The sequence below is a fragment of the Lynx rufus genome, unplaced genomic scaffold (assembly GCF_022079265.1).
Source record: "Lynx rufus isolate CCGP_SWC_20201006 ecotype Redwood Valley unplaced genomic scaffold, mLynRuf1.p SCAF_8, whole genome shotgun sequence".
In the NCBI taxonomy this organism is placed as follows: Eukaryota; Metazoa; Chordata; class Mammalia; order Carnivora; family Felidae; genus Lynx; species Lynx rufus.
The window spans coordinates 99,816,272-99,837,899 of record NW_025814896.1 but is presented as its reverse complement, the minus strand read 5'-3'; the positions used below and the strand labels follow the sequence as shown (position 1 = coordinate 99,837,899).

The 21,628-nt window shown below is 39.8% G+C and overlaps 1 protein-coding gene across 1 annotated transcript in view; it reads right to left on the bottom strand.

The window, feature by feature from the left end:
- Positions 1-21,628, bottom strand: part of DNAH6 (dynein axonemal heavy chain 6) — a 223,413-nt gene that overhangs the window by 103,819 nt on the left and 97,966 nt on the right. The window contains exons 34-43 of the mRNA XM_047069367.1: positions 21,484-21,606; positions 17,209-17,391; positions 16,498-16,641; positions 12,012-12,233; positions 11,042-11,189; positions 9,075-9,232; positions 7,288-7,419; positions 2,761-2,932; positions 1,504-1,650; positions 625-698 (exon numbers count right to left, since the gene is read on the bottom strand). Coding sequence (XP_046925323.1) covers positions 625-698; positions 1,504-1,650; positions 2,761-2,932; positions 7,288-7,419; positions 9,075-9,232; positions 11,042-11,189; positions 12,012-12,233; positions 16,498-16,641; positions 17,209-17,391; positions 21,484-21,606 — 1,503 coding nt within the window. The remainder of the gene's footprint in view (positions 1-624; positions 699-1,503; positions 1,651-2,760; positions 2,933-7,287; positions 7,420-9,074; positions 9,233-11,041; positions 11,190-12,011; positions 12,234-16,497; positions 16,642-17,208; positions 17,392-21,483; positions 21,607-21,628) is intronic.

Sequence of the window (21,628 nt, the reverse complement as noted above, 5' to 3'; positions counted from 1 at the left end):
TGGTTCTAGAGGGTTGGTGTGTACATGTTATTGGGGGTACAAACTGAGGAGGAAGAAAAATTTTGCAATTAATGAGAGCTACCCTGTAATGAAGAGGGCAGCACTGGTAACCTAATTAGCTTCCACTGCTGGAAGCATTTAGGCACAGGCTGAACAGCTACACAGAATACAGTAAGGGGGATTCCAGTCCTGAGTTAAGAAACTAATTCTCTCTTCTTCCTTCCAAATCGAAAACCTGATGGGGCTCTGATTCAAACTATTGCCAAAACGAATGTGACTAGATCAGGAGTCAACAATCTGTTTCTCTAAAGGGCCAGATAATAAATATTTTAGGTTTTGAAGGTCATTATAGCCTTTGTTGCTACTACTGCACTCTGTCTTGTGATGCAAAAGCCACCACATAAAAATATAGTGCACAAATGGACGTGGCTGTGTTCCTATAGAATTTTATTTACAAAAATGGGCAGTGGGATATAGATTTGACCTATGGGCCATAGTTTGCTGACCCTTGGTCCTGATCTTTAATCTTCACAGATGTAGCAAAGTTCTTGCTGAAGATGAAACTGAACTGTAAAATAGTAAATACTTTATAATCTTCAAATGTAGTCAAGTCAACATACTTGCCTTAATAAAGTCTCCAAAGATGATGGGTTTTGTCAAAAAATATTCCAGGCCAATTGCAATTCCAAAATGTTTGTCTATTCAAAAAACAAATCAATTTTTAATATATGATAAGCTTGAATGCAATACTTCAATAAGATATACAGAATAATATCAGCTGTTACTTTACTTAGAAGGCTTAACTAGTATGAATGAAACTGAGAGAAAGCCATGTTAACACCATAACATTTTAGTTTGGTTGATAATCTCCTGAATTTAAGATTAAGAATATTTAATGTTAATAGACATTTTATTAAATAATATTAAATATGTATTTAATAGGGCACCTTGGTGGCTCAGTCAGTTAAGCGTCTGACTTCAGCTCAGGTAATGATCTCACAGTCTGTGAGTTTGAGCCCTGCGTTGGGCTCTGTGCTGTCAGTTCAGAGCCTGGAGCCTTCTTCGGATTCTGTCTCCCTCTCTCTCTCTGTCCCTCCCCCACTCACACTCTGTATCTCAAAATATGAATAAACATTAAAAAAAATTTTAAATATGTATTTAATAAATAAGAAGTACTTTAGAAATATCCTAGCTTCTTACCAGACAAAATGCTGGTTCTCCTAACTTTCCCTTTTCTACTTAGAATTCCCTTTCTGAATTTAAAATATTAACTCTTCCTGAGTTTCAACAAAAGGATTTTTATAATATTTCATATACTTCTACATATTTGAATCATTGAAGAGGAAAACATTTTTACACATGAATGACTGAAACCCATTTTGCTTTACCTTATCTAAGCTCATTTTAATTTTTCTTTATGGAAATCAAATGGCTTTTCCAGTCCCCCCCACCCCACCCCACCAAAAGAAAAAAAAGAACAGCTACATAACGAGTGATATTTACTGGCCATTTCTGTCAAAATAGCATGGAAATAGTGCTTATCTTCATTATTAATCAAACGGTCATGGAAGACTCTTTGGCATTCATGGCAAAAGAGTCTAAATATCTGTATTTCTTCTCTTACTGTTCCTGGATCACATTGGAGGATACCTGTTTGTTTAAGAGAAGGGAAAAGGGAAAATTCTACATTTGTGGAATATCTAGTAACAGGTTAATTAACTAGAAAATCCTTAAGTCCAACTTTATCCCCACACCACCAGAAATGGGTGCTTCCCCAATGGGTATACACACATAGAGTAATGGTGATTTCACTTTTTGAAAGCAAAATTGGACACATTATCTGGCAAACCCCTTTTTCTTGTTTTGTGATGTTTCTTTAACTGAACACGTGAAGTGGTCAGACTTCACAGTATAGGCAACGTTCATCTCATTACGTTGGGTTGCAACATTTTAAGTGAGAACTGTCACAGCTCTTTAATATACATATATATTCATCCAGGCCGCCCCTGCCCCGCTGCCCCGACCCCTGACCTTTACACTGTTTTTCAGAACACCAATTCCCTCTCTCATTCTCTCCCAATGTTCAGTCCTCACCAAATGCCCTTGGTCCTTCTGGCTTCTACTCAAATTACTCTGAGTACTCCGAGTATTAATATAAATTGTAATTGTAAACATAGTTGTAATAATACCAAGTTACAACAAAAGCAGTGATGTATAGCAATCCTCCAAGTGTTCACTCTATGGGGGACCCTTCACTTCCCACAACACAGTGCCGAGACGGTCAGGGAGCACATTTACTACACGCACAGGTGTAGAGAGCAGACAGGATGAGTCATACAACAAAAGAACAGAATCCCTGAGTAGGCTGGAGAGGATGGGATCCAGTGTCAGAGAGAGTACTGGCATGTGGTCCGAGTAGGGACACGTCAGCCATTGCAGTAGGAGGGAAGGCAGATGCAGGTTGTCTAGGAGAGTTGGAAGATGGGGCAGTCTGGTTTTATTTCTTCTATTGTTTTCAGTGAAATAAGAAGACAGGTCATCAGCTGGGAGCAAGAAATGGAAAGGGATGCTGGTGGTCTGAGGGAAGCCGTGAAGTAGTCAGTCTGGGGTGGGGTTTGGTGGGGACCTTAATAGGGAACATGTAATGAGATTTCTGGGTGTGGCACAGACACTCATGTACATACAATTCTACTGAGAGACTGGGGGTGAATGGAAATGAAGGGAGGGTGCAGGTCAGAGAATGAGGGTTCCATACACTACCTTGTACACATTTGGATAAATCCCTCAAGTTAAAGATGTAATGGGACTTGGCTGGTGTTGGCAGAAGATCAACACTCATTCTGTTATAAATCTCAACTGCAGCCTCTACAATGTTTGATGCGGTTTGCTTTACAGCTGGTGGGAAGTCACTGAGGAAGCCATTTAAGATGGCCTAGAACAAGAAACATAATGTGAGAGGGTTAGAATTTTTTTTTTATGATGATGCTTTTCCTAATAATAACTAGAAAGTTGGATTCCAATGCAAGGACATATGGGTGATAAAACTCTTCCATTCACTTCAGAGTATGTCCCCTAGAGTGGGCGCACTCCCGTCTTCTGAGATTGGTGATCCCTGAGCCACATTTGTATCTGACCAGAGAACGGACCAAACTTACTCTCCATGTAATTTAGACTTCTGCTTACTGTGTGTCCAGAGGGTCATTGTGGAATGCCCAAACTCATCTGGAAAAAGTCCTCTCTCTGATTTTTATGGGTGAATTACTAAGAGTTCCATAGACTTCGTCCTCATGTATGTTTAAAGTACAACTTACTCATAACAGCACCTCTTCCCCCCTTTAGCGTCCCCAGCATATGGCCCCACCCTGTGATTAGATCAGGAACACAGAAGTCTCCTTGACACTTCGCATTCTCTGTCCCCCCCAGTCAAGCTTGAATACATTTCTTGAATGTCTGCTTCCCTGACATGAGCTCATTCCAGCCCTGACTCTTTCATGGGGACTTCTTCACCCTTTTCTTCTCTCACTGGCCTCTCCATTTCCGCTCCTGTCTCCCTTCAGGCACTGCCTCCCCTCTCCGTCCAGGCTCACTGTACCCTCTTCCCCATTGCTCAGCGTGACCCAGCCACATTGGCCTAACCACCCAGGCTCTCTTCTCTCTCAGGGTCTCCACGCATCTGTCCCCCTTCCACCATCTGCTGCCGCATGGCTCTCTGCTGGCAGGGACTTTTTGATTCTTGTGTTTTCGGTTACTTGTCATCTCTTTAGAGAGGCCTTCCCTGACTCCTCCTGTCAGTGTCTCTTATGGCTCTCTGATCTCATATGTTGCCACAATCTCAAAGTTCTTATTTACTAGCTAGCCTGCTGCCCCCAGGTGCTTGGGACAATCAGAGATTTTTAAATAGATAAGTTCCCATCACTATTAACCTTGGAATTACTCATGGGAGAAGCCACCAGAACGCACACCAATGCTTGTAAGTCAGTCCTTGTGACTTTAGACTTTTGGCTCATATAAGACATATTTTAAAATAAACCCAAGTATTTGTTTCAATGAGCCTCCTTGTTAAACATTAGTTTTAGCAGCTTATGAGGGCTATCTTTTGAGGTACCATCCTTCTGGGACCCCAACATGAGTTTAACATGCTCCATATGGCCCACATTTTGAGTAGGACCATCTCAACATATATAAAATAAAAATGTTACTACACATATTGTATATAAATTATATATTAAAAAATTAAAATTGTAGTCTGTTTATTCTCCATCACACAAATTATATAGTTATAGATAGTTTTAATATAATATATATATTAGTTCATTCGTCTGTTTATTATCTGGCTCCATCGTGGAAGCTCCGTGAGCACAAGGATGGCATCTGATTTGTTTAAAATGTAACACCAACGTCTGGCACATGGGAGCTGCTCAACAAATATTTGTTCGGTGAATGAAATTAAGAACTACTAAACTGATATTCATAAATTACAATTAGCATGTCGTTATAGAGTTTACTGAGGACCAGGGCATGGTATTCTATTTAATGGTCTGCCTTACAGGGCATGTCTAGCAACTTTGAAAAACTTCTACTAAGAATACGCACACAAGACCGAGCCAGAATTCCCACAGTTTGGGGGAAGGACGTTTTGGCCTGAGGACATTGTTAGTACTCCATGGAGTTGATCTTTTTCTTTTTAAGTTTATTTATTTATTTTGAGAGAGGGAGAGAGAGCGAGCATGAGCATGAGTGGGGGAGGGGGAGAGAAAGGGAGGGAGAGAGAATGCGAAGCAGGCCCCACACTCAGTATGGAGTCCAGCCCATGCGGGGCTTTATCTCACCACGGTGAGATCACAACCTGAGATGAAATCAAGAGTCGGATGCTCAACCGACTGAGCCACTCAGGCACCCCGTTCATCATTTTTGATTACTGCTGTTACATCTTTCTAATTAGAAATGACATCTACATCATCAATCTAATTTGTTGTGTGCTGTTTAGTTGACCTTTAGGATATATAGTGATGCACATTTTTTGTGTATAAATTTCCAGTAAGTAAACACAAAGATGTGTATGAATGTGGCTCAAGGATGAGTCAGTCACTCATAAACACACATAATCCAAATCACAGCAAAGCCATCCTTAGTGGTTTGCTTCCTGCATATGTGTGCTGTTTGGCTAACTTGCAAGAAACTCTCCAAGAAAGTACAGCGAAACTACTAATTGTTTTCCAAATAATAGATGGTTGAAAACATTATGTGCATCCTATAAATATACTATACATGTACTATGTAGACTCATCGGCTTCTTTCATACAGTGGAAATAAATCAGTTATTCATGTTGCTAACGACAGATTTACTTTATTGATTTGCTTTTCTTCAGTTCTTGGTGGTCCCCCAAGTTCTTTTTCCTCGTACAGTGACCGAGGACAGGGAAGGTGGGGTATGAGGTCTTGGGCACTGCTTAGATGGGTTGTGATGAACGTAGAGTTTGGGATCCATGGATCTAGAGCAAATTCTTTTCTTCTACAGGTAAAACATCCTGTCTATTCTGACAGTGAGGAGTATAGGCTTCCCCACCTGAATCTAGTCCAACCCAGCGGCCCCGGGATCTTTCAGTTTTGCCACATTTCATTTCCATTTTCGCCCCCAGTTAGTGCAAGTTTTAAATATTCGCCTGTACGTTACAATGAAAGGAAATAGTTCCTGCCTGTTTTCAGCTGGGATGTACTTGCCAGATGATGTCCCTGTGAGTGACACATTTCCCATGGACGTGACAATCTTACAGGGAGAGGGAGGAGGCTGAGGGTTGGGAATCATTTCATTTCCAGGAGGCCAGATTCCACATTTTCCTTCCCATCCAAGAAAGCATTGTAGGATGATTAAGAATGACATTTTTTGTTGGGATAGCCTTGAATTTGCTCTCATTTATTGAAATATGAAAGTATTAGCAAATTCAGTACTTTATCACCAGTCATAGGCTACCTAGGACATACTTCTCTGCTAATCATATCACAAAGTGTGTCAGGATAGTATGTTTGGGAGTCACTCATTTCAAACTTCAAAATATACACACAAGGTTTCAACAAAAGAGGGGGGGATTAAAAAAATTCTTCTAATGCCTGTGTTGGTCCCTGTTACCCACTTCATGTTTTGTTCTACACTTTGTCATAGGAGATAAGCTCCCAGCCTTTCATATTTGAAAGTATTCTACCAAACAAAAGTTTAAAAAAACAAAGTTTTTCGAAATGTGGGGGTTCTTATGTATCATTTTGGCATTAGCTCCTAAACAACTTACTGAAACTACCTCAAATTTTTTAAAAACAATTTCCCATGGATGTAAGCTGTTTCAATATGAAAACCACTTTCCATCTACTAATCGTTGTGTACATGTTGGCTCTGTCCTTTTTCTCCTCGAAGAGGTTCCCATGGGAAGGAGAGGCCAATGCTGGAGAATGCAGTGGCTCACTTACAGCCAGTGTCACTGCCCCTCTTTGGCTTCCAGGTGATTTACCACCAAAGTCAGCTTCTCCAAACCAGTCACCACTCTTATCCCACCTGTATGCCCACATTACCATTTCTTGCCCTGTGACTGCATTTACCCGTGAGTCTTCTGTTCCCAAGATCTGTTCCTCCCTGTCAATTCTGGTCCCCCAAGACTCAGCTCACCATCTTCTCTATGAGCTTTTGCTGGTTGGTGATGGCATGCTGTCTCATGTGTTCTCATCATCCTACTCAAAATAATGTTGCTGAGCACTTACAGGACAGGCACGGTTATATTCCCCCATTTAAAGGATGAGGAGTGGCCCCATGGGAAGTTTGTACAGGTGGAAGAAATATGGGTGGTTGTTTTTGTTGGAGGTGGTCGTGGCAGTGAGGTGATGAATTCTAGATTAGGTGTGTTATGCTTGAGCTCCTTGGGGTATCAGGGACTCTGTTTGATGGGCAAGTGGGCACAGGGACCTGGTGGCCAGCTATGAGGGGGGGGTGGGTGGGTAGTGGGCAAGATCTGGTGACTGCTGGGAGGCAAGGGCCAAAGATACAGCCTTCCTTAAAGGAAGGAGCTGTGCTTTGACAATCTTTGTGCATTCCTAAAAGTGTCTCTGAGATCACAGACACAGAAGGCAGTGATGCAAATGCCTGCCAGCTACTGCCCAGTTGCCTCTGGGTTTACCTGCTTTCTGCTCAGGAAAAGGGACATGTGGGCTCCCCAGAAACACAACAGCCTATTTTGACTGTGGGAGTTTTAGAACAAATATATTTTCTTTTTCTCTCTTGCCTAGGTTTAAATTCATATTTACCTGAAAAATCTGTTTCAGACTGTGCTCTGAGGGCGTCGGAAGGCACAGCATGCTGAAGTGTCGGATAAAACGGGGAGTCACAGGGTTGCGGCCACCACCTGGAGGTGCACATGCTGAGACGATCGTTACATCCTGTGTGGGAAGAAATCCACGTGGGTCACCCAGCAAAGAAAGAGATGAGATCTGCCCATGCCAATGGGAGGCCTCAGAACCAACACTTTTTTGAAGACCTACCATATGATAGGATTATGTTATGTTTCCCCACACATTATCTGGCTTCATCCTCACAACAACCTCGGGAGATCACTACTGTCACCCTCATTTTGCAGACGAAAAAGATCAAGACCCTGGGTGGTTAAGTTGTTCAAGGTGACTCAGCTATCACATCTATCTGTATAAACACACCTATGTAAAAATTTAATCTTAAAAAATTGTTAACGAATTGTATCTTGGGTTAAAATATATTCATCTGACAAATATTAAGTATAGTTTATTCTTATTATTTGTGGTAGTTATGTTTGATAAAATCAGTGGAACACTGAATTAAGATACTGATCCATGGCTCCTTTGGGAAAAACAGGGTTATGAGCCTTTGGTCATAACATTTTCAATGGGCCAATACATGATATTGTAATTGCCTCTGGTCTTGACCCCATTAGACCACCCCTCCTCTGCAGCCAAGGAAATCTTTCCATAATATTTCCTCTAGAGACAGAGCACCTCTTAGAGGATAAATCCACATTCCTTGTCATGGCAGCATGGCCCCCTGGGCTGATCTCTGCATCTCCTGCCACTTTGGTGCCCACATTCCACACCACCATGGTGTTCTACACTCCCTGCTTTGAGATGCAAAATGCTCCCTTTCCTTGCTTTGCCACGCTCGGACTGCAAAACCCTTTTCCAACATCACCTCTTCTGGGAAGGCCTCTCTCATCCTCAGCCTAGTGCCCAGCCCTGCCTCCCTCCAGTCTCTCTCCACTCATCATCCTGCATTATAAATACAAACTACCCCCTGAAGCTGAGCCCTCGGGGAGGTGGGCCTGTCTCACTTGTCCGTGAATCTCCTGAATAAAGGGGCAAGAATATAATATAGATTAAATAACTTGAGTCACATATTAAAAACACCAAGTCTATATGTTAGAGGCTGAATTGTGTCCTCCTATTCCCCCTGGCCAATCATATGTTGAAGGCCTAGCCTCTGGTATCTCAGAATGTGACTATATTTGGAGATAGGGTCTTTAATGAGGTAATTAAGTTAAAATGAGGTCATTAGGGTGGGCTCTACTCCAGTAGGACTGGTGTCTTTATAAGAAGAGGACATTTGGGGCGCCTGGGTGGCGCAGTCGGTTAAGCGTCCGACTTCAGCCAGGTCACGATCTCGCGGTCCGTGAGTTCGAGCCCCGCGTCAGGCTCTGGGCTGATGGCTCAGAGCCTGGAGCCTGTTTCCGATTCTGTGTCTCCCTCTCTCTCTGCCCCTCCCCCATTCATGCTCTGTCTCTCTCTGTCCCAAAAATAAATAAACGTTGAAAAAAAAGAAGAGGACATTTGGACACAGACCGACACAGAGGGAAGATCATGAGAAGACACAGAAGATAGCCATCTGCAAGCCAAGGGGAGAAGCCTCAGAAGAAACCAACCCTGTCGACATCTTGGTGTCAGACTTCTGGCCTTTAGAACTGCGAGAAAATAAATTTCTGTTGTTTGAGTCACCCAGTCTGCGGTATTTTGTATGGCAGCCCTGGCAAACAAGTTTTAAACACACAAAGTAATTTAAAACCTAAAGCAACCTGTATGTCTTTCCAAAAGAGTTTGTTCCTGTCATAAAATCCACCAAAATCTTGATACTGCCGAAGTAATTCAATTGGAGGCTGAGAGCCATAGTGGTCCAGTCTGGGCATGTTTAAATCATCAACAAAAATCACAACTTGTTTGTTTCCTGGTGCTCCTGGGGAATAAAATGAATTTAATTTAAGAATTAAGATTTGCCATTGGAAAATGTAAGACAAAGCTTAGGTAAGGCTTTGGACCCAATGAACACCCTGTAGGTCATAATGAGCTCAGTTTGTCTACGTGAGGAGGGCCCCAGCAGGGAGAGGTGGACAGGGCTGGGACACCCACACTGTCAGGTGGGTCCTTGCCCTCACTCCCAGAGGTGCAGGATGATGTCAGCTTTCCAGTCAGGACTGGATCTTTCTCAATACAAGGCACTGCCACTTCCCTCACCAACTGTGTGGCCTGGCATGGGGTGAGGAAGGTCATTTTCTTTTCAGGGCAGGAAACAGAAGCGCTCCAAAGTTCCCTTACCTAATTGCACCACCCTCTACAGGGAAAATGGGGCTGGAAAGCATCATGGTCTCATCAAAGGGAAATCCAGTACAGTGGAGTTTCAGAATGCCATATTTAACTTAAAGAAAATCGATATACATACTGGTAGGAAAAAAAAAAAGGAGTAATGACTGAGAAAAGAGAACAACTTAAGCAGAGGAGGGGACTCCACCCACTCTGGCATCCAGCACTTGCCAATAATGAAGGAGTCGTGGCAAACTCAGTGCCCCACTCCATCCTCCAGATCCCTGAAGCCAAGAAGCAGGACAGGAGTGGGAAGGGGCTCCAAGAGAATCATTCACAAAAATATGGTCTCCCACTACAGAGATTAGTATTCGTTGCCCTGTGCCTACCAGAGTATGAAAAAGGAAATAGAGAGGAGGCAGTAAAGCAGCTGGTATCCCCACAGCTTGGCACAGCAGGGCCCATTAGATAACAGACAATGTGGAAGGCAGCTGGGCTTGGCTAGTACTCCACCCAGGAGGGCTGTGGGCCAGCCAAGTGGACCCAGTACCAAGGACTGCAGATATACGGCTGGAGGGTGGGACTGAGTGGGGCTAAGACCTTGATTGCCAACATCAGGGGACTTTCCAATTGGGAGGCCAATCCCTGACCTGTACACATCTTGTTGGGGAGTCCCTCGCAGAGCCTGCTTCTAGAAGCCTACCACACAGACAGCACTGACAGTCATTCAGCACCAGCAAGAGAGGTAGGGACGATCCACACAGAGGCTCATCTAAATGCCAGTTAGGGAGAACACTTGTCCTTTCCTCTCCTCCTCCCATCCCAACACACCAGAGCCTCCTACAGAGAGGGCCAGAAAGGGCAAAAGGGCATCCCATGCCCCTCTCTACCTCCAGCACCATGAGCCACAAACCAGGTCTACAACAGAGGAGAGGAACAGCTTAAAATTGGGTTTGGGATCAGAGCTTTACATGAGACCTGATTCAAAATAGCTGCAACTGACCAGAGAGGTATACTATTTATCTAAGCAGTTAACATGGGATCGTGAGGGAGATCCCACAAAGCCTGGCTGAAAGCACTGGCTAAAGAAGAAACGTAGACAGTTTCATGCCAATTCCTCGCTCAGTTCAGGTAACTCAATGCACCAGATACAAAGCAGTTGTTTGTTGGTTTGTTTTAAATAAAGGGAAATCCATGCAGGTTTGACAGTAGAGCATGCATGGAGAGGGAGAACCACAGACTGAAGGTATTCTGAGTTGAAGGTGATGATAGAAATAAACTCCTTACTCACTAAACAGTAAGATATATGGATATATGGCACAGGAAAGAATGTCGTTAATAGAATCACCTTTATAAATACATTAAACAAAGAAAATATGCATTTGTAATTTTATTACCCATTTTGTTTTTGTGATTAGTTTAATAAATAATTTGTGTAAGACAAATAAAACTGGCTAACACTTACCTAGTATATTTTTTCTTTTCCTTTCCAGTTTTGACTCAATGATCTCTTGTGTTCTTGCAGATGAAGTTTGAGCAGAAAAGTTTAGATAAACAGGAACATAGGCAGCTGATTCTTGAATTCGATTCAACAATCCTTTTGCAATGACAGACTTTAAATTTAAAAATACGTTAACTGATTTCATATTCAATATACCTTTCAATTGTCTACATCAGTAACAATCCAGTACAATGAGTAAGAAACAGGATAAAAGGAGATAGGTCAAAGCCAGATCAAAATGTCTGCTTTCTTCTTCTTGGAGATTCCATTTAATTATATTTATCAGAGCCGAAGAAATATTTTAATCAGCAATCTTAGCAAAAGTTTTAATTTTAGTTTTATACCAGAATCCACCTTGGTTCCTATCCAAGTCTCAATTTGATAGCACAAGTCACAGAAGAACCCAAATTTCTTCTAGAAATAATTTAGAAGGTCGCCAGTGAATTTCTGTTTATGTGGACCCACCCCTGAAACCCAAAAGACCAAACCATCAACATTTCCTGCTACAGTCCACTTTTTCCAAACCCCATTGTTGTGCCAGGTAGAAGTCAATGGGCAGGAGGGGAAAGACTCACCTTTATCAATAGTCTGCTCAGGATGCAAACTGTTCTCACCAATTCCCACCCTAATCTTTGTAGGGACAGCCCCAGAAATTCCAAGGGATACAACATAAAATCCCCCAAACCCACAATATTGGTCCTTAGGGTCTTCTGGTTTATGTGTTATCTACACCAAGGATTTATTTAGAAACTGGCAGACCTTGGAGTAATTCCCAAGATAGATACAGATTCAGCATAGTTACATTCTTCCTGAAAAATGATCAAAATTCAAAAGAATTTCCTCTGAAAAATAATATGTTATTTCTGGGGCTTACAATTCTAAGTCCACCACACCCTCATTTTTGGACAGACCTTGTTTCAGGTAGGTTTCCTACCTTGCCAACTCCAGTTATTCCAGTAAACAGCACTGAATGCCTGACTGCCAGTAGTTTTTCCATTAGATATCCAAAGCGCACCGTGTCAGTTGTGGGGACTAGCATTTCAAAAAAAGGAACATCTCGGCTGTACTTAAAGGTGGGTATGATTCGTTCCCAGGGATCCAGTCGTTTGGTGTCGAAGTCCATATGAATGCTCCACAGATCACCAGAACTGGGAAGCTAGAGCATAAAATTAAGCACCACTTTCAATAGGATTGGTACGCAGCAATAGAAAAATTCACACATAAACAAAGGCAGTCATGGAATATGAATCTATTTGGGGTTTTTTTCCCTCTGTAGAGAAGTGGTTGTTTAGGTATCAGAGTCAAATACTTTAAACACAACCATGCAACACAACGCATAAAAAAAATCTGATAGATTGATTATACTAAAACCTTAGATTAGAATTGTATGGAACTAGAGAGTGTTATGCTAAGTGAAATAAGTCATACAGAGAAGGATAGACACCATATATTTTCACTCTTATGTGGATCCTGAGAAACTTAACAGAAGACCATGGGGGAGGGGAAGGAAAAAAAAAGTTAGAGAGGGAGGGAGCCAAACCATAAAAGACTCTTAAAAACTGAGAACAAACTGAGGGTTGATGGGGGTGGGAGGGAGAGGGGGGTGGGTGATGGGTATTGAGGAGGGCACCTGTTGGGATGAGCACTGGGTGTTGTATGGAAACCAATTTGACAATAAATTTCATATTTAAATAAATATATAAATAAATAGAATTGTAAAGCATTTTCAATTCAAGTCAACATTCGGGGGCTTACTCCTTGCTGACTAATGTGCTTGGGGAGATGGAGGTGAGTGCTGAATGAGAGCCTCTGCCCTCAATGACCTTGAAATTCATATGGGGGACAAAAGCATATCAGTTAATATCACAGAGAAGTGGGGTTCTAATGGAGTTAGTACACTTACAAAGGCAGGACAACTCATGTCTACTTGCAGGGAGTTGTGGTGGTGGCTAGAGATTCAGGAAAGCTTCCAAGGGGTGGTGATGTTATAGTTCAGACTTGAAGGAAAAGCAGGAGCCCACAGGCAAGGAAGGAATGAGATGGGGAAGGGGGGTGAAGACAAGGCTAAAGGCATGGAAAGTGCCATGCATGCTGGGAAATACAAGAGCAGTATGTACAGTGAGAGATGAATATGAAAACACAAGCAGGGGCCAGGTTATGAAAAGCCTCACTTTTCAAAGCAAAGTGCATGGAGCAAGAATTTAGGCAATGATTCTAAGCAGGTGGGTGACATGATTAGATTGCATTTCAGAATGCTCATTCTGGCAGCTGTACAAAGAAGCTGTGTTTTAAGCTCATTTGACAGCAACTCTTAATAAGAAATCCATTTTACATGGTGACCTAGTACATTCACAAATATGTGTCTACAAATATGTATAAACTTTACCCCTACTATCTGTAATTCACTTTGGGGACAGCATGTGTGTGCATGTGAGCAGGGGACGGGTGGAGAGAGAGAGAGAGAGAAAGAGAGAGAGAGAGAGGACATTCCAAGCAGGCTCCACACTGTCAGTGAGGAGCTGGCTGTGGTGCTCAAACTCAGCAACCTCGAGATCATGACCTGAGCTGAAACCAGGAGCTGGATGCTTAACTGACTGAGCTATCCAGGCACCCCTACTCTATTTTCTATTTTATTCTATTTTTAAAAAACATTTAAGGTGTATTATTTTGTCTGATTTTACAAGGCCAGTTTAAGGTGTTCTTGATATGTAAATATCAATGTAACTACCCTTGAATCATGATGTAGAACACATCCAGAACCTCAGAAAGCTTCTTTCTTCCCCTTCCCCATCAATACCAGCCACACCTCCATCCTCCTCTGAGATAAGTCACTGGTCTACCTGTCTGGTGTTATTTGTCTACCCTTGTGCTAAAACCATAGTCTCTTTGATCACTTGCATTAGCCCCAGAAACAGAATGGGGCCTACCATGTAACAGATTTTCAATAAACATTTGTTGAAATGAATACTGAATGCTTGTTTTGCACCTTCTCTTACTGCCCTCTGATGATCCCAGATCTTTTCCCTTGACCCAGAGGGGTCTGTCTGTACCAAATTCCCAGATGTCCTTAATAATCTTATCCAGTTATGATACAATCATCTTGAGGATCCAGGAGGGTTTCATATCTACTAAAAGGTCCTAATCCATAGGGCTCAGATTCTTATGGATTTTTTTCTTTTGGTAACTTTTAACTTTTATATAATTTAAAACTTACAGAATAGTTAAAAGAATAGTGCAAAGGACTCCATATATTCTTTATCTATATTAATTGTTTACATTTAGCCTCATTTGCTTTATTACTGTATTTTTCTACTCTTTGAGAGTTAATTGTGTACACTATTCTACCTTATCCTAAATAACTGAGTGTGTATTTCCTAAAGAACAAGAATATTGTCTTATATAATCACAGCAAAATGATCAAAATCAGGAAATTGAATAGCGATATGTTATTATCCAATTTACATTCCATACTCAAATATTTCCAGTGGTTTTTTTTTTTTTTAAGAGAGAGAGAGAGCATGCCGATGGAGAGAGGGGTAGAAGAAAACAGAGAGAATCCTAAGCAGGTTCCATGCTCGGTGCAGACCCCAATGCAGGGCTTGATCCCATGACTCTGAGATGATGACCTAAGCCAAAATCAAGAATTGGACACTCAACCTACTGAGCCACCCAGGTGCCCCTGCCAGTGTTTTTAATAATGTCACTTGCAGCTATATTTTCCCCAGTCTAGGATCCAATACAGGATAATGCATTGTATTTAGTTATATCTCTTTAGTCTCTTCATCTGGAAAATTTCCTCAGCTTTCTTTGTCTCCCATGATGGACATTTTTGGAGAATATAGGCCAGTTTATTTTACAGAATGGTCCTCCATTTAGGCATTCCAGATGTATTCCCATCATTACATTTAGGTCATGCATGTTTGAAAGGAATACTTCAGAACTGAGGTTGTGTCCTTCTCAGTGCACTATGCCAGAAGGCACAGTTTTGTCCTAATACTGATGTTAAATTGATTTCTTAGTTAAGGTCGTGTTTGCAAGGTTTTTTTTTTTTTTTACTGTAACAATACTATTTCTGTCTTTGCAATTAATCAAATGATTTGTAGGAGATAATTTGAAACTATGTAAGTATTGTTTCTCATCAAACCTTCACCCACTAGGTTTGGCATCCATTGATGATTCCTGCCTAAATCAATTATTGCTATGACAGTTACAAAGTTATGATGTTCTAACTCCATCACTTCTTCTATGCAGATTACTTGGTATTCTTCTGTGAGATGGAGCTCTTCCTTCTCCCCCTTTATTTATTTATTTATGTATATTTTTATTTTGAGTATGGACTCACAGGTTTTTATTTCGTGCAAAGACTTGTAATCCCATACCATTATTTATTTTGATGCTCAAATCTGCCCAGATTTGGCCAGTGGTAGCCCTTCATGAACTGGCCCCTGCGTTGACATCATTCTCTGAGAACTTCTTTCCTATATGACATAAGAAGATGTTCTAGGCTCATTCTGTACATCCTTTGTTCCAGTGGCTGGAATCAGCTATTTCATTAAGGAGCCTTGGTTTCCTTTCATGGAGAGCAGTATTTAGAAATTAGCATACCTATGCTAATTGCTCTTGAGGTGTCCTTGCTTCTAGTTCCTCTTAGCACACAGAACTAGGCAATTTATGTATGTATGAATATATGTATTAATTTTCATATATATATATATATATATATATATATATATATATATATTCCATGAAAACCATTACTTCCAATTACAATTGGAATTCTTGGAATTGCAAGAACACAGGTGCCTTCTAATCTTTCCCCTTCCATATTTGTAAATCCCTTTCTAACAGTGAGAAACCTGGTTGGCATTATCCTCAATATATTTATTCATTTGCTCAATCTTAGAATGTACAGAAAGCAATTTCTGAATTGTCAAACCATAACACTGTGAAGAATAAGTGTACTAACTAGAATTCAATATATTGTTTATAGTAGGGAGTTTTTATATAATTTTTTTGAGAGAGAGAGAGAGAGAGCACGAGTGGGAGAGGGGCAGAGAGAGAGAGGGAGAGAGAGAATCCCAAGCAGGCTCTGTCAGCACAGAACCTGATGCAGGGCTCAAATCCATGAACTGTGAGATCATGACCTGAGCTGACACCAAGAGTCAGGTGCTTAAACAACTGAGCCACCCAGGTGCCCCTGCTTTTATACCTTACTTTCTTCATATGGCTGGGAGAGAATTATTAAAAATTTTAATACAATAAATGCTATCTATGGTTTTAAAAAGGTAATAATTTTAGAAACCCTTATAGTGAAGGATTTTTATATTTGCAGTAGAACTAAGTCTTTTAAAATTCTAGTCTTGAAATTTAATTGTAATGGTTCAGTTATTATTTTAAAATTAAATGTATTTAGCTCTTACCCTGGCATCAGGATTATCATCAAATTGTGTTCTAATAAATGTATCAAAGGAATCCCAGTAGTTTTCAGTTAGATTTCCACCCAAAGACCATAAATAACAGAATATAAAAGTCTGACATAGTACTGTATTCAGTTTTATTTGTTCCTGAAAGAATAAAGAGAAAGAATTTTAGTATTTTACTTGTTCACATAAAAAGAATCCTTAAACTGCAAAGTCTAAAGATTGTTTTCTTTTGCTTAGACTCATGCATTTAAAAAAAGGGCATAGTATATGTTTCTTATAGTTGACTCAACAGTTCAAAGAGCAACGTTTTATAGTAGTGCATATTTAAATACTCTGATGAAAACACGAATGACAAGGAATATGTAGAAAAAAGCTCAAATAGGTCTTTCAACTATTATAACTTTGTTTATACCTGCATGAAGGTATTTAAACAGCTGCTAGACAGACACATATACCAGGAATGCATTGTAGAGTATGTTGTAGACTGTAAGGAATTTAAACATTGAGTAGAAGAATAAACTATAGGTTTTTTGATATTCCTTGCAACTTAGAGATTCTATGAATCTATTCACAATCATTACTTGACTGAAAAATTAACTTGAAAATCAAATGATCATTTTATAGAAAATTTAGAGTTGTTTATTTGCAAAGCATCTATATAACAATTTCATTTTCATAGCTATATAGCATTGAGGAAACCTTTCATACCATTGTCAAATTAACTCCATCTTTCCCAAATATCAAAGACTCCAATAAGCAACAGAGTGTAGTAACTTTGCTGATGTCCACTTGTGGGATTGCTTGGCTGCATTTTTTATTGACAAAATATAAACCATCATCAACATAACGTTGGAAAAGGTTCAATATGTATTCTTGGGTTTCCTCATTTAGCTGAAAATCATAAAAACAAATGCTTCAGTAAGACTCGATGAAATACATAATTAAGTTTAGAAATGGGTTAGTTTAAATCTGTGTATTGTAATATATTCTGTGACTTTTAATATTTATTATTTATTAATTTTTAAAAGTTTATTTGTTTTGAGAGAGAGAGAGCATGAACCTGTGATTGAGTGTGTAAGTGGGGGAGGGGCAGAGATAGAGGGAGAGAGAGAATCCCAAGCAGGCTCGATGCTGTCACTGGGTAGCCTGACTTGGGGCTTGATGCAGGGCTCAGTCTCACAGACCAGGAGATCATGATCAGAGCCATCTGAAATCAAGATTCGGACACTTAACTGACTGAGCTACCCAGGCACCCCTATTCTGTGACTTTAGGTTAAAGGGTATAAACATAACAAGATATGAAACAAATTGAAATTTTAAGAAAACCTTCTATAATTTGGAAGAGACATGGGGGAGATTCTGGGTAGTGGACAATATCCTACATCTTGATCTGGTAATGAGTACACAGGTGTTTATTTTATAGTCATTTGTTAATTGTCAACATAGATTTCAAGCAGCCTTATAATTAGGAACAATAAAAAACAAGAAGCAAAAAACAGCAATTTAAATATCTACAAAAAGAGAGGGAATACTTCCCAAAGATTTGAAAGGAATGCAATCCCTCTCACCATTCCTATTCAACATTGTACTATAAGTCTTAGCTAATGCAGTAGGACAATACAAAGAATAAAGAGTACACAGATTGAGAAGGAAGAAAAAAAAAGTCTTTGTTCACAGATGACTGGTCTATGTAGACAATACCAAAGAATTGACAAAAAACTCCTGGAACTAACAAGCTGCTATAGCAAGGTTGCAGGATACAGGGTTAATATATGAAAGTCAATTGCTTTCCTATATACCAGCAATAAATGAGTAGAATTTGAAATAGAAAATATAACAACATTTATATTAGCACAAAAAATGAAATACTCAGGTATAATTCTAACAAACTATGTGCAAGAGCTAAATAAGGAAAACTACAAGACTCTGATGAAAGAAACCAGAGATGATCTAAGTAAATGGAAAGATATTCAATGTGTATGGATAGGAAGATCCAGCATTATTTAGATGTCAGCACTCCCTAACTTGATCTATAGGTTCAATGTAGTTTGAATCAAAATACCAGCAAGTTAATTTGTGTATATGCACAAATTGATTATGAAGTTTATATGGAGAGGCAAAATACCCAAAATAGCACAATGTTAAAGAATAAAGTTGGAAGAATGACACTATCTAACTTCAAGACTTACTATAAAGCTACAGTAATTAAGACAGCATGGTATTGGCAAAAGCATAGACACGTAGATCAATGAAACAGAACAGAGAATCCAGAGATAGACCCATACAAATACAGTCAACTGATCTATGACAAAGAAACAAAGGCAATCCATTGGAGAAGGTGCACCTCTGTTTCATTTTCATTCATTTTCAACAAATGGTACTGGAAAAACTGGACATCCATATGCAAAAAAAAATATGAACGTAGACACTGATATTACACCTTTCACAAAAATTAACTCAGAATGGATCACAGACCTAAATGTAAAAAGCAAAACTAAAAAAACTTCTGGAAGATAACAGATGAGAAAATCTAGGTGACCTTAGGTTTGGAAATGGTTTTCAGATTCAATGCCAAAAGCACAATCAATGAAAGAAAATTTGCTAAGTTAATTTTAAAATTAAAAACTTGTGTTCTGTGAAAGGTTATTAAGAGAATGAAAAGACAAGCCAAGCTGGGAGACAATTTTTACAAAACACATAACTGACAAAGAACTTGTATCCAAAAAATTACAAAGAACTTGTGACACTCAAAAATAGGAAACAACCCAATAAAAAATGAGCAGGATTTGAACAGGCACCTTACCAAAGCAGATATACAGATGGCAAATAAGCATATGAAAAGGCATTCATGATCACATGAAATGCACATTAATGCATGTTAAAACAAGGAGACATACTTATTAGAATAGCAAAAATCGAAAACATCAACAACACTAACTGCTGGTGAGGATGTGCAGCAAGAATTCTCATTCATTGCTGGTGGGAATGCAAAATGGTACAGCAATTTGGAAGACAAACTGGCAGTTTCTTACAAAGCTAAATACAATTTTACCATACGATCCAGCAATCACACTCCTAGGTATTTTACCCAAATGAGTTGAAAACTTAAGTCTATATAAAAACTTGCACATGGGTGTGTCCAGGAGCTTTCTTCATAATTGCCAAAACCTGGAAGCAATCAAAATGTCTTCAGTAGTTGAATGGATAAACTTGGTAAATCCACATAATGGAAAATATTCCATTCAGAACCATTCCATTCAGAGCCAAAAAGAAGTGAGCTATCAAGTCACAGAAAGACATGGAAAAAACTTAAATGCAAATTATTAAGTGAAAGAAGTGAATTTGAAAAAACCACATACTATATGATCCCAATGACATCACACTGGAAAAGGCAAAATATGGAGCAGTAGGGAGGGGGTATGGATGGATAAATATATGGAGCACAGGTTTTAAGTCAGTGGAACTATTATGTATAATACTATAAGGGTGGATACATGACATTACGCATTCATCAAAACCCACACAATTGTACAACACATTTGTAGAACACATTCATACATGAATCCTAATGTGAACTATGCACTTTAGTTAATAATAATGTATCAATGTTGTTTCATCAGTTTTGACAAATCACTTTCAACAAATGTACCACACAAATGCAAGATGTTAACAGGAAAAACTATGTTTGGAGGAGAGGGAATATATCAGGACTCTCTGTACTTTCTGTTAAACTTTTGTATAAACCTAAAAGTACCTTAAATAATACATTCTATTAATTTAAAAAGAAAAGTAAATTTGGGAAGGGTTAAAACCTTACAGTAGTACATGATACATGCTCAATTCTTTTTTTTTCAATATATGAAGTTTATTGTCAAATTGGTTTCCATACAACACCCAGTGCTCATCCCAAAAGGTGCCCTCCTCAATACCCATCACCCACCCTCCTCTCCCTCCCACCCCCATCAACCCTTAGTTTGTTCTCAGTTTTTAAGAGTCTCTTATGCTTTGGCTCTCTCCCACTCTAACCTCTTTTTTTTTTTCCTTCCCCTCCCCCATGGGTTTCTGTTAAGTTTCTCAGGATCCACATAAGAGTGAAACCATAAGATACCATATGGTTTCACTCTTATGTGGATCCTGAGAAACTTAACATTCTCAATTCTGAAAATTATTTTCTTTAATAATGTACTCTGAAACTAGAACACATCATTGTTAAAATGTTGATGCCTAAGAATGAAAAAACCAATATTTTTCTAATTCATCTTTGGAGGGGAGAAGCAGAAAGAAGATGGCTTTCTTGGAGGGGGGGTGTGGGATAGGACACAACATTGCAAAAGACCCCTTGTTAAGCTAAGTCAAAGAAAACTCCTATTTTAGAAGGGCGAAGGTGCAGAAGATGATATAGAACTGAATTGTTCCATATAATAACTAAAAGCTTTCCCTCACTTTGGGTGGAATGTTTCCTCTGAGGTTAAAACACATCTTGGGTCACAGACCTAAGACTGGGTGGGAGGTAAACTGGTTTTCTTTTCTCTCAGTGGTGTTAGGGTCTTCTACAATCTAAATACAATGACAGAGCCTGGACCGAAATGTTCTTTTTCTTCATTGTGATTCCCTCTCACTATCCCCAGCCTTCTGCAAAATCTTTTTTAATGCGGCAGCCTGTTCTGTGTTTGGGGGACTCAGGGAAGCAGTTTGTGCTTGTACTGGAGAGGAACCAACCTGGGGAGGATCCAGGCAGAGTGGGCAGGAATCGGAGCGGCTAGGTAGCCTGGTGGGCTGAGCTTACAAATAATGGGGACAGATTTGGGGAGGATATAAACATTTCTGGAAGATCCTAAGAATTCTTAGGGAGAGGCACTAGGTACAATGCTGGAATTCTCTCCACAAAGTACATGAGGTCTTTCTTAACTTACTGAAATTTGGGCAAGCAAGAGCCTCCATCCTGACAGATGGATGTGTTGTGGAGTATCTGGTTGCACTTACTTTTTTAGAAATATTCTTCATCCATGTTTTAACATAAGGCATCCATTTCAGTTCTTCAGGATCCACAAACACCATTCCACATCGACTGACTGTTGCAGGAGAGGCAACTCTTAGGTCTTGCACCTAAAATTGAAGGGAATTGAAC